This window comes from Xyrauchen texanus, chromosome 47 (genome assembly GCF_025860055.1).
Source record: "Xyrauchen texanus isolate HMW12.3.18 chromosome 47, RBS_HiC_50CHRs, whole genome shotgun sequence".
Taxonomy (NCBI): domain Eukaryota; kingdom Metazoa; phylum Chordata; class Actinopteri; order Cypriniformes; family Catostomidae; genus Xyrauchen; species Xyrauchen texanus.
Genome location: NC_068322.1, coordinates 18523669 through 18540096, shown reverse-complemented (window position 1 = coordinate 18540096; position 16428 = coordinate 18523669). Strand labels below are relative to the sequence as shown.

Below are 16428 nucleotides of genomic sequence, written 5' to 3'. Positions count from 1 at the left end.
TTCCACAAGTGTTGACCTTCCAACAGCTCACTCAGTTTACCACATCATAGCTTCAATCTGCTGTTTATTGCTAATTTATGAAGCTGTTTCCTTCTTTCATCTTTTCAAATGGAATGTCCAGGAGCTTTTTCATTCTGTTTTTCATTCTTGAGGCATGGAAGCTGAGAAACACCCAAAGCTCCAAGCTCTCTCCATAAACATGTTTCCATAAGTGGCTTTATTGGAGCACCTAAACACCCCAGAACACCTGGAGCATTGTGAGCCAGATCCAGCTGAAAAACCCAGAGCCTGTTGGTTATAATACTCAGATTTTCCACCTACGCAACTCTCTTCTTCCAAAATTTGCAGATTATTGTGGGACTGGGGGACGTCTAAATTATGTCTAGGACAAACCTGGAGCTCATAAATTGTTTCTCTTGATGGATTCCCAGACTATATGTTACAAGAATGATGTACCGTGAAACACTCTAAAATACAAATCTGATTTTTCAGTGCACATGGGCTTCCTTAGTGTTTTACTCTCTTGCACATAGTGAAACGGTTTTCATATCTTTTCCCAAATGACTGAATGACTTCTCCAGAGGACATCTCAACATTAATGAAATCCACACCTGCACTCACAAAAACTCACATGTGAAGGTTGCATAGAATCAAGCTGGCTTTCGTTTCTGTCCATTCAAAAACACAGAGCGAAAAATGCTACTTTGGGAATAGTGCACCTCACATTCCTGTAGTTCCAGAGTAGTATGTTAAGCTTTCTTCGGCAGAACACAAAAGGAGGATTTTTGAAGAAGGTTACAGTTAGCTACTGTACAACATACAGTGACCACAAACTATCAGCTCCAAAAAGGACAAAAAAGCCCTATCAAAGTGTTGTAAAAGTAGTCCATACAACTTGTAAAATAAAAATGTCGGAGAAACAGAACGAAATTTAAGCCGTTGCTCACTGAAAATCTTGCCTACTTTCGTATTTCTTAAATCTCATTAGCACCTGAGTATTTATTCATACTTGACCTGTCAAAATACAATGCAGCAAAGCACCATTCCCACACAAAGCTATAGTATGTCTTTAGAAGACTTTTAGTGCACAAGTTGTTTGGGCTTCTTTAATAGTACTTTTATTGTGCTTTTTTGTTCTTTTTGTGGCTTTAAAGGGATAGTTCACCCAAAAAGGAGAATTCTCTCTTTATTTACTCACCCTCATGCCATCCCAGATGCGCATGACTTTCTTTCGTCAGCAGACCACAAACAAAGATTTTTGTTAGAATATCTCAGCTATGTAGGTTTATACAATGCAAGTGAATGGGTACCAAAACATTTGAAGCTCCAAAATCAGCATAAAAGTAATCCATATGACTTCAGTCGTTAAATCCATGTCTTCAGAAGTGAAATGATAGGTGTGGGTTAGAGGCAAATCAATCTTTATGTCCTTTTTTATTATAAATCTCCACTTTCACTTTCACATTCTTCTTTTCACATTGTTTTTGGCGATTTATATTCTTCATGCATATCACCACCTACTGGGCAGGGAGGAGAATTGTTTGTAAAAAAGGACTTAAATATTGATCTTTTTCTCAACCACACCTATCATATCACTTCTGACGACATGGATGGCACACTGGAGTCATATGGATTACTTTTGTGCTGCCTTTATGTGATTTGTGGAGCTTTGAAGTTTTGGCTCTTTTCACTTGCATTGTATGGACCTACAGAGCTGAAATATTGTTAATTTGTGTTCTGCAGAATAAAGAAAGTCATAAACATCTGGGATGGCATGAGGGTGAGTTAATGATGAGAGAATTTTCATTTTTTGGTGAACTATCCCTATAAAACCCCTGTTCACTATATGCTTTCATTGTTTAGGAAAGAGTAGAGTGGACATTCTTCAAAACGTTTCCTTTAGTGCTCTGCTGAAGAAATTCAAACAGCTTAGAGTGATATGAAGGTGATTAAAGAACGACAGAATTTTCCTTTTTGGTTAAACTATTTAATTTCCTTATCCATATAAATTTCAGAGAACAGGTTAGGTGGCATTCTTCAGAGAGTTGTGAGTCTGAACTGAGCCGTGTTTTTTCAAACTGACTCTATTAGCCTTACTTATGTCACCTATGCCAAAGCATCCCAAAGCTTCTTTTCAGGACAGAGGACATTCTGTAGACAGATTAGTGCACAAGGGAAAGTAAAGAGAAGAATAAAGTATGAAATGACTTATTAAGGGGAAAACACAGATTGAGAGTAATAAGAGAACCGGAATGCAGACATATAAAGTGAGTAAGAAGAACAAACTAAATCAGAGAATGACAAATACTAAGGGACTAAGCAAGAACAGGAATTTCTTATTTAATAGTCTTATTTTCCCAGCAAGGCAAGCCACTGGTATCCTACACTGTGACCCTCTATGTGCCCTGTGCTGGCACATCACCCATGTCCTAACTCAGCTATATTAAACTTTTACTACAGCAGATCACTCTCAGAGTCCAGCTCAGCCATTTCTGTCATCTAAGTCATTGAAACATGCAGTAATGATGCAGTCTTGAGTTAGCACATTGAGCTCCACCAAAGATTATGAGATATTACTTTTAAAATGTAAACATACTCATTAATAAAATGTCACAATGATGACATTTTGCCCTGATGGAGCAATTTATTTAATACTCTCCGATTTTCCGATGCATCGCAATATTTATTTGAACGATCTCAAAATCGATCCGTGTAATGTGTGTCCAAAGACGAGATCCACACAACCCATTTGTCATTGAATAATGTGTCTTTTAATACCTTTTCTGCTCTTTACACTGTTGTTGATCAAAAATAACAACAAATAAACCTTTATTTCTAATCATGAATAACACATATGAGGTAAAGCCGGTCAAGTCTTTATCATTAATTTGTGCTCATTTACAAATAGTACAAATTATGCCATTATACAATAAACATGTAACAAAAAATTATATATGCAATATAATATCATATTTATTGATTGAATACATGGATTTGTTCATTTAAAAAAAAAAAAGCTAAAATGTGACCAAATTAATGACAAAGTAACATTAACATTCCTGTAATGTGCCAAGTTAGAAGGTTCCATGTATAATTAACAGCATAAGATGGGAGAGAATTTATTTTAGATGTAAGCAAAAAGGACATAATTGAAATACACCCATATGAATCGATATCGAATCGAATTGAATCGAGAGCTTGTGTATCGCAATCTAATCTAATTAGGAAATCTATCAATTCCCAGCCCTACTATTTAATATATCATACATGAAATGCAGTTATCATTAAGACCTTTAAAACCTGCCAATATCTGCAGTTCTGTAACATTGTGGAAAAAATTAATGAGACTTAAAATTGGAACCAAATCGGTATTGTGCCAGACTTGAGTGACTCATATGCAAAATATTTTCCACAATGTATTCAGCCCTTGTAATTGATCTAGTTTTCCTGAATGTATTCTATTCAAACACAGCTGAACATGTGACTAAAAGTACCCACTTCTCCGCTGATCACATTTAACTTTAACAGATTAGAGGACTTGACTGGAAAGTTTTAAATTTGATGTAGCCTTTACAACAAAGGAATTAATCCAGATACGAGAGTCTTCAAAAAAGTGGCCACAGTGATCTAAAGTGACATGTTAATAAATGTGAAAGCTTTTCTTTGCCATTTAATCAATAAAAAGCATAGCGGGATTACACATTTAAAAATACAAAATATAAGTAACTGTATTCCACTACCATTGATTTACAATTTAAATCAATGGTAATTAGAATACAGTTACTTTCAAAAAGTATTTTGATTACTGAAGAGATTACTTTGCATTTTATTGTCATTTAATTTAATATTTAGTCCTTTCAGATGGAAAACATTTATACATATAAATGATGCGATCCAAAGTCCATTTGAACAGCGGTGAAACACTTTCTTATGATGTGTTATATTCATACAAGCAGACAGAGAAGTACGTTTGAAGTAAGTTTGGAGCAGAAGAAAAAGAAATAAACCTTGTGTAAATTGTCAGCTTTATGCTAAGCTAAAATGCTATTTCTAGCCATTTTAGATGCACATGTGACCAGACACGATCATATTTTTAATCAAGAAAATTCACGTTGGATCATAATTTCTTTTTTTCTAATAAGACATTTGATATTAGGACAAAAATCTTATTCTTGATAATAATTTTTGTATTGTTTTCCTGTACAAATATCTAAAAAAAATCCTTAAAACAAGATCAATTTGATTTATCTTGTTTTAGAAACAACATTGCATAAGATATTTTGGTTTTTCAGAGGATATATTTTTAATGTGTATTTTGTCTTACTGTACTGACAGAGTTTTTATAGTCAAAACAAGTGAAAAAATCTACCAGTACTGAAGAATTAATCCAAAGTATTTAGAATATGTTACTGACTTTAGAAAAGTAACCCTCCCAACCCTGTCCATTTGTTAGAGTAAAAACTGATTCATTTCAAATGAATCATAGAAAATGAAATCTACATAACTTTAAAAGTTACTTTAACATTATCGTCCGACAAAATGTCATCTGGTCTAAGCAAAATGTTGTGTTATTTAATGTAAGTCAGCATCATATTAGAGCCATAACTAAATCTCAACCAGAAAATAAAGAATTAAATTGGCTCAAATCACTCAATCATTTATTGTAAGGTATGTGCTGTTCCTTTTTTTATTTATTTTTTAACATTAGCAGAAACAAGTCCAAATCTAAAGTAGCACAATTAGAACTCATGACAGCTTAACAATGATGTAATAATGAACACTTTGATGAAGATCAATGTTTTTGGCATTGGAAGTGACCTCAATGAAAGAGCGCATGATGTCACTACAAACGCATGTTAATTGCATCTTTGCTATGTCTTCATAACATCAGGAAGCAGTGCTGTAATTAAAGTGAGAAACCCCATCTACAAGGAAATGCCTTGACTGGAGTATGACATTAACCATTCTCACCTTGAAATGACAGGAAGACTCGTGGCTGTGGGGGAAAAAGACCATAGATGCAGGTGACAGAGAGAAGGGGAAGCAACAACTGCACCACCGTCCCCGGCGTCCAAACCCAGAGCGCTCCTGACCTCCCCATGACTGCTGAGGAGACACTCACACCAGCCCACCTGCAGAGATGAGAACAAAATGTTAAAGGACAAAATGAGATGTACCAAGAAAACTATATAGTTTAGCACAGAAAAGAGACTGTCTGTAAAAAGTCTGTAAACAACATACTAATGTTGTAACATATGTTTGGAAAAACAAAAAAATTACAAATTAACACAGTAACAGAAAGAATTATAATAGAAGTCAATGGGGAAGGCATTGCACCGGAATAAATATTAATATTAATGCACTATGAACTAACATGAACTAACAATTGTGTTTTTATTCACTAACATTAACAAAGATTAATAAACGCTATAAAAATATATGGTTCATTGTTAGTTCATGATACTTAATGCATTAACTGATGTTAACAAATGGAACCTTATTGCAAAGTGTTACGCAAATCATATACTAAGCTTGTCTGTGCAAATATGACATTTTTCAAGTCAGTAGTGCAATAATCACAAGGATACGAGAAAAGGTCACGACATAGGCTAACTACTCATAAAGTGCTGTTTATATGGCACAAACTCTATCCGCAGGAATTACTTTTTTTTTTCTCTTTTTTTTTACTTTAATTTTTGTATGGAAGAATTCATAATTAGACCTTTAAAAAAATACAAGCTTCACATTTGTGCTTTTAATCACTCTGGTGTACTAGACTTGCTCCATAGACTTCCATTATAAGTGCATTATCGCTAATTTTGGTTTGTTTTCACAAGCTGAGGTACAGGTCAAAAATTATTATCTGACAGAAATCAACAGCATATCACAGATATTATCAATAAAGCTCAACTTAAATTGAACCCAAATCACTCCTTTAAACTTATGTTTGTTTAATATTTATACTTATATTAGTAATTACTTATGCGAATAATTCATTCTAATATTCAACTTGTATTTTTACTGTATTTTATTGAGAAATTTGTTGAAAAATTTAAATCCTACCCACGATCAAGAGTGTAAAATTATGATCTAATTTAGCAAATTTGAGCAACTGAGAATAAATGTATGATATCATGTCAAATCAACACTATTTCAAAAGTAGGCCGGTTAAAATCCATATTTTAACTCTTATATTATAATTTGCATTCCTTGAATGCATTTTTCCTTGAAGACGTCCTGTATGTCTCTTAGTTAATTAGTTCTGAGAAAGTGCCACATGATTGACCCGCTCAGCATCAACCAAAGCTCTATAGACAATTTTACCTTCACAAAAGGAAGTCTTATAACATGTAATAGAAATAGGGTAGTGGCACCTCTTAACATGTTCAAATAAATGAATGCTTTTACTTATAACGAAAGAATGAATGGGCTGTCTCTCTTTCTCTCCTCTCTATTCTATTAAGAGACAGAAGGTCAATAATACATGGAGACAAGTTTGATTTCCTTTGGAAGAACTCTAGTTCCATGCTCCAGGGAGAAGAGAGAGCATTCTGTAACCAGGACACTCTTGGAAAACAACAATACATGCAGGACATGATTATATATTAATAATATATTTGTCTTTTTTGGGGGGACAGAGAGCGTAGAAGGATAAAGAACAAAGTTATGGTGCATGTGCAAGAATAACTGTCTCTCTGCTCATGTCTTAATCATAATCATGTGAAAGATTGATAGAAGCATCGTAGAAGACCTTTACAGAGAATGTTTGACTCCATGAGGCATGAATGGCTGCACAGGGTGTGTTCACACTCAGCAGAGATGCACAAATACCAGAAAACACCCATGACATTGTTGTTCCAAGTTAGGTCCGAAATAGATTCTATGCAAGTTTGTGAATGCAGAAGCTTGATTTTGTGTGTCTTTGCATTCCAAAATGTGTCATTCCGCAATTCAAAACACAACGCAAGTATGCATTGCATTCTCAGCATTGCCACAAGGGGTGCTATAGCAGACAACAGTACGGTCAACTCAACACACTCACAAAGTGAAATCACCAGGATCCGTATGACTTAAATTTGACTAATTAATATGATATCATGCGACTGCACTCGTTTGAATTCCTATGAATTTCAATACAGCCAATGACGTCGCTGACATAGACAAATCGAAAATTATTTACCAGTTTTCATGAGACAGGTTGTATCAACTACTGTCATAGCCTAGCAACAGAATCTTGTTGAGACAATTAGTTGAATTCAGGGCTGTCGATTTAATGCTTTATTTCATTGTATTTAATTATTAGATTTTTTTTTAATGAAAATGATATTAATTTTTTTATATATTTTTTTTTTACATAATTAATCATGTCCCGACCCAATAAAGAATGTTCCAACCATCAGAGCAATTCAAGCTTAATGTACCACCTTAAAGTTTTTGTGAATCTGTGGCAGTAGAGGGCAGTCAGCACAGCGCTATAGGCAACGTGCCTTGTCAAAGCATCCAGTTTAATGATTCAGACTTTTGAAGATAACTTTATCAGCTCATTGAGTACTGTGGTTTGTTACCACCACAGTAGTGCAAGAATGCACACTAAGTATGTTTAACCAATGCATTGGCCAAGTGTTCGCATCTACATTAACGTACTTGTTTAAATTTGAGTAAAAGTATAATTCTGGTCCTAGTCTATGAAAATAGATTAATGCAAATGTGTCTAGCTTGTCCAGCACAATTTCAAGTGTTGTTGTGTTTTTAAATGTGTCAGTTGAAACGCTTGCGTTACATTCTCAGCATTGCCACAAGGGGTGCTAGAGCAAACATTAACACCAACTGTCTTCTTCTACGGCTAATTGATGGATTAACAGTTTAAAGGTGGATTCAGTAACTTTTTGCTGGAGACATCTTGGACTTACAGTGACACCTGGTTGTGTGGATGAAGCATCATTCAAAATAAATTAATTTGCACATGCCATTGTATAAATTCACTATTCACAATCAGTCATGATTAATTTTATCCAAGAATGAACATGTCCAATAACAATATGGTTACTAAGATTAAGAGAGAAGTATTCAGATGGTCATGTGATAATAAAATGGCAGCCCCCATGAGGGTGTCCCTCCCCATGTAGATTAAAACGGCTTTTATAAGGTTACTGATATGACTAGAGTCTTCATCTCATGTGATCATGATTTTATACACATGTTTCAAAATAACTTTTTTAATGGGGAAAAATGTACTGAGTGCACCTTTAAGGAAATTCTTGCTGAGCAAGTTAGATAAAGTTAGTTAAGCTGTTGAAATGTTTATAGCTGTTATATAGTACCCTTGAGTACTTAGGTTTGTTACGGCCACACTAATGCAAGAATGCATGTTAGGTACAGTGGGATTGGAGTCAAAATCCAATTTAAAATTGGAAATAAACAGAATATTCAAGATTCTATAATATTTTAGGTCATGACTCAAAGAAGGAAATTTGTGACATTGATCATGTTAGCTATTTTGTATTTTGTAACAATTATGCACCGTATGTACAGCAGGACCATGCACTTGCAACGATATGGTCAAACATTCGCATCTCAGTTTGAAGACTTGTATAGAGTGTTTCAGGCCTTAGTGTTTATTAGTGTATATGCCTGAGTGTTTGTAACAGGGTACAGAGAAAGTGTTTTAGAGTGCTCAAATTGTTCTGTAAAAGTTAGTACATGTTTACAAGTGTTGTGTCCAAACGTATGATAATCTGCAGCCAGCTGAAATGTCTTTGGATCCAGCAGTTAAGCTGGACAATAACGAATCTCTAGTGCTGGCCTGGACCAGCCAGACATTCATACAGCTGCTAAAGTCATCATCAGGCCATCACAGATCCATCACAGAGCTGGAACTGAGTGTGCAGTGAGCTGATTGTGTTCAAGCTTTTAAAATCACAACCCTTTAATAAGACACTATGCATTGTTAGTTAAGTCATTTGGTGAATACAAGGCTGTTTAAAAGATGCCATAAACAATATGCATCGGAACGATACGCTTTACTATACTGTATGAGTGTAATAGAATTCACATATGTGTCCTTTTTTGGGGGTTTATACAGGTAGCAGATATTCTAATGCCATCTGTCAGACCTCTGGCTAAACTATTTAATATGTTTAATTGAGACTTCCTCTAAGAGAATTCCAGATTCCCCATATTTTTTAGAAATTCTGTCATCGCCTACAGTACTTTCTGAATGACTATTTTTTTTTTTACCAAAAGATAAAGCTGGATCAGTGTGTCATCTGAAGAACTCAAACATCTATCCAATCTGTCATAAAGCACAACATAGATTTGTTTGAAACTACATAATGAACTTCAATCAGACATTTTAAAGCAAACAATTACATTCATACCATGTGTGGTACTTGGTCACAAAGTAAATAGCATTCTGGAAACCTATTCTGGAATTTTTGTGCTTTTCTGAACAAATGCCTGTTCCAGCAGTCACCATACCACACCCTGTAATTCACCAGCCTGTGCACGCACATGCACAATGCCAGGCGAGCACAAATTACCACAATGTGACAAAAATAAAAGACCTTTTTAATATTACATTTTACATTGGACCAAATACAAGAGACTATCTTTAGGGTAGAGTTATTAAAATAATATCTCTGTCTTAAACTCCCAAGACTCATTCACACTCAGGGGTACCCTGTCCCCAAGAAACACATTCCCCAATGCCTCAACCAGCATTAATTGCTCCATATGCACAAAAAATAAAGATCAGCTGCCCAGCTTATTGGTCAAATTACTATAGAAAAAACTATGGAAATATATATATATACATTGTAATTTAATATTGTCCTGCAGGAAAAACCAATCCTCAGAGTTGAGGAACATTTTCAGAGCAGAAGGAAGCAAGTTTTCCACGAACAAGGTTATCCTGGATGTGCTCTGACAATGTTCCCCAACTCTGAGGATTGGTTTTTCCAGCAGGACAATGCTCCATGCCACACAGCCAGGTCAATCGAGGTGTGGATGGAGGACCACCAGATCAGGACCCTGTCATGGCCAGCCCAATCTCTTGACCTGAACACCATTGAAAACCTCTGGAATGTGATCAAGAGGAAAATGGATTGCCACAAGCCATCAAACAAAGCCAAGCTGCTTGAATGTGCCAGGAGTGGCATAAAGTCACCCAACAGCAATGTGAAGACTGGTAGAGAGCATGCCAAGATGCATGACAGCTGTGATTGAAAAATATTAGTATTGTGTTCTTTACAAATGAATATGAACTTGAAAACATTGCATCTTTTTTGTTATTTTGACCATTTGTAATTTTCTGCAGATAAATGCTCTAAATGACAATATTTTTATTTGGAATATGGGAGAAATGTTGTCAGTACTTTATAGAATAAAACAAAAATGTTAATTTTACTCAAACACACATCTATAAAAAGTAAATCCAGAGAAACTGATAATATTGCAGTATTCTCTTAATTATTTCAGAGCTATATATATATATATATATATATATATATATATATATATATATATATATATCAGGGGATCAGCAGTTACAGAAATGCTCAAACCAGCCCATCTGGCATCAACAATCATGCAATAAAATCTGCATGATTTTATGCATTGCACTGCTGCCACACGATTGGCTGATTAGATAATCACATGGATGATTGTTGGTGCCAGATGGGCTGGTTTGAGTATTTCTGTAACTGCTGATCTTCTGGGATTTTCACACACAAAAGTCTCTAGAATTTACTCAGAATGGTGCTAAAAACAAAAAAACATCCAGTGAGTGTCAGTTCTGTGGACAGAAATGTCTTGTTGATGAGAGAGGTCAACAGAGAATGACCAGACTGATTCAAACTGACAAAGTCTACGGTAAGTCAGATAACCGCTCTGTACAATTGTGGTGAGAAGAATTTCATCTCAGAATAGCATTCTAAGATGCGAGTTGGGACAGTTTTGGCAGCACGAGGGGGACCAACACAATATTAGGCAGGTGGTTTTAATGTTGTGGCTGATCGGTGATATATATATATATATATATATATATATATATATATTCTATTTTTCCAAAAGCTCAAGAAATTTTTATAAATTAATTACTGTGAAGTCAAAAATAAATGTAACATGTCTCATTCAACTTGATTACATTAATTTACACCAACTCATTTTAAAGGTTAGATCAAGTGGAAATAGCTGCCACTTTTAACAGCTTATGAATTCTTCAAACAAGCATAACTATCTAGCAACAAAAATATTAACAGATCTAAAATAAATAGACAGGAATGTTATTAGAAATTAAGCTATTTAAACTTTTCAAAGTATTTTTTGTTTCATATCATCAGCTTAAACAAATATACAGTACATTAGTATCCATTAAAAAAAAAAAAAAATCATGTTTACTGCATGCCTAATAATTCATAATATTAATAAAAGTAAAATTACATTATCAAGAAATTTGATTTGTTCAAAAGCATAAGACCTAGCGTTGATTACAGTAGGTCTCCCCTGTCTCCGGTGGAAGTCTGCACCTGTTAGCCCGAGCCTGTAGATCACCCTTACAAATCTGCCCCCTTCTGCCCACACAGGAGCCCATCTACCCTGGACTAGACTCACCTTCTTAGGCCTCCCTGCTGCACTGTCCTCCCAGACCAGTATATGTCCTGACAGAGTGGGTCAGTACTGTAGTCTTACAGTAAGAGTGAAAAAACAGCATTGACTTCAACGAGTGTGAAGAGAGGTGTTATTCCAACCAGCTGACAGCAGGACATAGAAGAGAGAGGGGGCTTGAGAAGACTGAGAGAGAGAGCTAAAGTGAATAAAGTGAGAGAGAGATGGGTGGACTGGTTTCCTATTACACTCCTCTCCTTATGAGTCCCACCTCCTCTTTTCTATCCCCTCCTCTCTCTCTCTCTCTCTCACACACACACACACACACACACACACACACACACACTAACTAGTAACCATACAGATACTCCAGTCCTCTGACTCTCTCTTTACCCACACAGAGAGCAGTAGTACAGGGGAGTGTGCTAGGTACAAGGGTGTAGTAGCTGGGGGACGTGGGGGACACGTCCCCCACACTCTTTAAAAAGGTGATTTTTGTCCCCAAACTTTTCCAAGTTAAACCCATACTGAGTCCAAATTGTGGATTTGTATACATTATTATTTGCGTTTGTTTACTATGGGTTGATTAAGCCACCATCCAGACAATCACTGGTGAGTTTCATGAGCAGAAACAACCCTTACGTAATATAATACTTATATAATATTATATACTGTAAAATATTAATACTGCACTGAAGTGCTGATACCTACTGACAGCTGTGTCCCCACCAATTTTAAAATGACTGCTATGCCCCTGGCTTGGAAATATTAAAATGTTCTGAATTGCTAAAACACATTTTTTAAACCTTCACCCATTTTTTCACAACTTTAAACACTAAACAAAATCATCCAATTATATTCACAAATCCCCTGACTTTTCTGGAAAAAAATCAAACAATCTCCTCAAAACCATTTCATCTGTGCTCAAAATCAAACACTCCTTTCAGATCATACACACAAGTCAATAAACAAAAACTGCAGAGCATTTACAGTTTTTCCCAATGGTTTAGACACCTTTGCTGAATCTTTGGCCCAATGTCCCAAAACTCTGAACACAAAACCACAAATCTCTACAAATCTCTCGCAAAAGCAAACATTGCATTCAAAACCATTTATCTCATTCCAAAATGTATTTTTTTCACATCAAAATGACACACACATGCATCATATGAATAGATCTGTCTACCAACCAACAACACACTGATGTGCTCAACACAAAACACTTCTATGAATATCCCATCAGTAGGTTTATGCCTTTTGCATTGTCAGTGTTACACTGTAGCCAGTTGTAAAAGATTGTTACAGTAATGTATACCTACTAAAATATGCATAAATAAACATACGCAATACAGTAACAAAAACAATGTAATTTATTTCCAAAATGCAGTATTTTTTGAAAAACTTGTGTTTTGTATATAACACTTTCCATACCCAATAGGAGAAAACCAGGAAAAACATTCAGTAAGATTCCATTCCATCCATCGCCATGCCGATGGCAAACTCTTCAATTGGGTTTATGAATGGTGGATATGATGGGAGGTATAGAACAATAAATTGTGAGTGATTGATGAACCAGTTGCGGACCAGAGCAGCCCGGTGAAAACTCATGTTGTCCCAGATGACAACAAACCATACAGCTCTGGTCCACCCCTCTGCTCGGCTAGAATGAGGATGCCGTAGTGTGTCCAGGAATGTGATGAGAAGGGCAGCATTGTAGGGGCCAAAGTTGGCATGGTGATGGAGGATGCCTTGGTTGCTAACAGCTTCACACATGGTGATATTCCCTCCACACTCTACAGGGACATTCATAATGGCACGGTGGCCAATAATGTTCCATCCCCATCCCTTATATTGGCTAGGTTGAAGCCAGCCTCATCAATGTAAATATAAATGTGCTGAACTGCAGCAACTGCAAGACTCTCTGAAACAGACAACAAGACGATGTAAAATAGACCTAGAGCAGTCAATATGGTGAGGCACAATACACTGTACACAGTACTGTAATGTGTCTATACAGTACTGATATTATAGTAAATTCACAGTATAGGACTTACTTGCACATATTTGTCACGCTGATCTTTAACTCCCTCTGAGTTTGGCTCAAATGGCACCCTGTAGACCTGTTTCATCTGGATTCAGTTGCACTGTAATACACGGTCCAATGTAGACAAGCCCACCTGGTGAATGTTATTAAATCTTGTGTTGTCTGCAATTATGTGGTTCTGGATTTCTCGTAGTCTAATGGTATTGTTTGCCACCACCATGTTCTCAATAGCAGTCTCCTGTTCTGGTGTGAACAGCCGGTGTCGTCTACCATGGCCTGGTGGCATTTCAGTTCTGCAGAAGATCCACAGATATGAATAGTTACAGTAAGCTAAAATAATCTATTTTCTTTCAATATGAAATGACATTACTGTAACATTGGCCAACAATCACTGAGTAACATAGACCTACTGATATGTCGGACTGCAGTATACTACAGTATACATACATAAAGAGCATAGTGTAGATGGTAGATAACTTAACGGTTCTCATTTCTGAATGCACAGTTGATAGATGCAATCATATAGTGGCTCGGGTTGGGCTGAACTCTCTGCCCAGCCTCCCTCATACTTACACCATGTTGAGCACATGGTCAACTAATGTGGCCCTGATCTCATCTGAGACAACTGTCCTTGCTTGTTTTCATCCTCCTCTTCCTCTTCCTCCACTTACTCTCACTCCTGCACCTCTAGCTCTTGCTTCACCATTGACATCCTTTTTCCTCCAAAACAGGAGAGCTCATCAGTGGTCTTTTATGGTGCTAAAGCTTTTCTAAAAAATTCAGTAACTAGTGTTTACAGCTGTGAGGTATGGGTGATGCCAATTGGTATATACAGCTTTGAATTGCAATTTGCGTTGCTTTCCAAAGGGACTAAAGAGATTTGAATTTTGGAAGTTGTGCCTAATGTAGAGAACTGTGTTTAGTGTTTTGCAAAAAGAGTGATTGATTCGACTAATGGGTTTAGGCCACTGAGCATTTGGTTCAGGGAATGGGGTTTAGTGTTTAAGCAATTCAGAAAAGCTGTAATCCCTTCAGATCCTTCACTTTACATCCACCACCTCACCAAATAGTGGTGTTTTGCTTTGAAGACCCACATTTTACATTAGAAATCAAGTAGAATTGAACATTGCAATGTGTAATATTTCTATGAACTGGCTCAACAAAATCATTAACATGACATGGTTAAATGGGAAAATGTTTGGTATCCAAATCCCTCTGAATGCCTGAATTTCTATGGTTTTCGTGATCATAGCAGCCTATAGCTCACTGCACAAACCATGTTTACCATGTAAACCTGTTTTGAATGTAATCTGGGTCGTATTTTCTTTCACCTTACGTAATTTTTGTCCATGTTGGCATTTGCCTAATTTGGCGAGTGTGATGAGGAGAAGGGCAGGGCCGGCCCATGAGGACACACAGCCAGCCCTGAATTGGGCTAATCAGCCGGGAGGGTGATCAAGACTAGAGAGAGAGAGACGCATGCGACCGCGCTACATGTGTGTTCATTTTTGTTTTATGTTTTTATTAAACTTTATGTTTACTGTTCAGACAGTTCACGCCTCCTCCTTGCCCATCCTTTATCTGTTACATTGGTGCTGAAATCCGGGAGGGAGGAGGGATGCGCGGTTTCGGAGTCCTCGCTGCTGCCATCCGTCAGGGGAGCAGTCACAGCTGTCTGCCTGGGGACAGAGGGGTCGCTGCTAGCCGTCGAGAGATGAAGGAACTGCTACTGTCCGCCGAAGAAGGGGAGGAGCGGATCCATCCACCAGGGGCCGGAGGACTTGCTGCCGTCCACCAGGGGAGGAGCGAGCTGGCGTCCGCCAGAGGGAGGAGGAGTGGTTGAGGACCGGCGACAGCATGTCTGGGAGCTAGCGAGCAAGATTTTCTCTCTCTCTCCTCTCTCTCTCTCTCTCTCTCTCTCTCTGTTGCCCCACCTCTATCTTTCCCTCTCCCCCTTCCCTCCCCTCATCTCTTCCAGGGCTCCAAAAGGCAGGAAAGTCCTGAACGGCCAGAAGGGAACCCCCCCCCCCCCCAGGGAGGGGAGGGGAGTGCGTAATGCTGGGGAAATAAAGGCCTGAGATAGACGATGGAGTAGTGTGACGAGGAGGAGAATGGGGTCAGCTCATGATGACACACGGCTGGCCCTGAATCAGGTTAATCAGCCGAGAGGGGGATAAAGCCAAGCCGGAGGCGGCAGCCCCAGAGAGAGAGACACACATGCAGCTGTTTAATGTTTTTATGTTGAGTTTACTGTTCAGCCGTTTCCTGCCTCCTCCTTTCCCGTCATTTATCTGTTACAACTAGTTTCTACGAAGGAGGTCTATAACAGCTGGAAAAATCTAACCATTTGCATTCCCATTCATCTCAATGGCAGTTTCTCAGCTGCTGCTTGCAGCCCCGGAAATGTGCAACCTACTTGCTGCCATCTTTGCTAATGGGAACTCTTGTTCTGGGCACAGATGTTTTGTTAAGACTTTGCAATAAGGTTACATTTGTCAACGTTAGTTAATATGATTAAGTGCAAACAAACAATGAACAATATATTTTAACAGCATTTATTTATCTTAGTTAATGTTACTTTATAAAAATGCAACTGTTCATTGTTATTTCATGTTAGTTCATAATACATTAACTAATGTTATCAAATATATAACTTAATTTGATAAATGTATTAGTTTATGTTGAAATTAACATTAACCAAGATTAATAAATGCTTTACATTTTTGTACATTGTTAGTTCATGTTAAGTAATGTAGTTAACAAATGTTAACAAATTGAAT

At 37.1% G+C, this 16428-nt stretch overlaps 1 protein-coding gene across 1 annotated transcript in view; it reads right to left on the bottom strand.

Moving 5' to 3' along the window:
• The window catches only part of LOC127639266 (semaphorin-3C-like), a 62237-nt gene extending 50462 nt beyond the window's left edge, over window positions 1-11775 (bottom strand). The window contains exons 1-2 of the mRNA XM_052121187.1: window positions 11611-11775; window positions 4972-5132 (exon numbers count right to left, since the gene is read on the bottom strand). Coding sequence (XP_051977147.1) covers window positions 4972-5101 — 130 coding nt within the window. The 5' untranslated portion in view covers window positions 5102-5132; window positions 11611-11775. The remainder of the gene's footprint in view (window positions 1-4971; window positions 5133-11610) is intronic.
• Between the last annotated feature and the right edge of the window lie 4653 nt (window positions 11776-16428).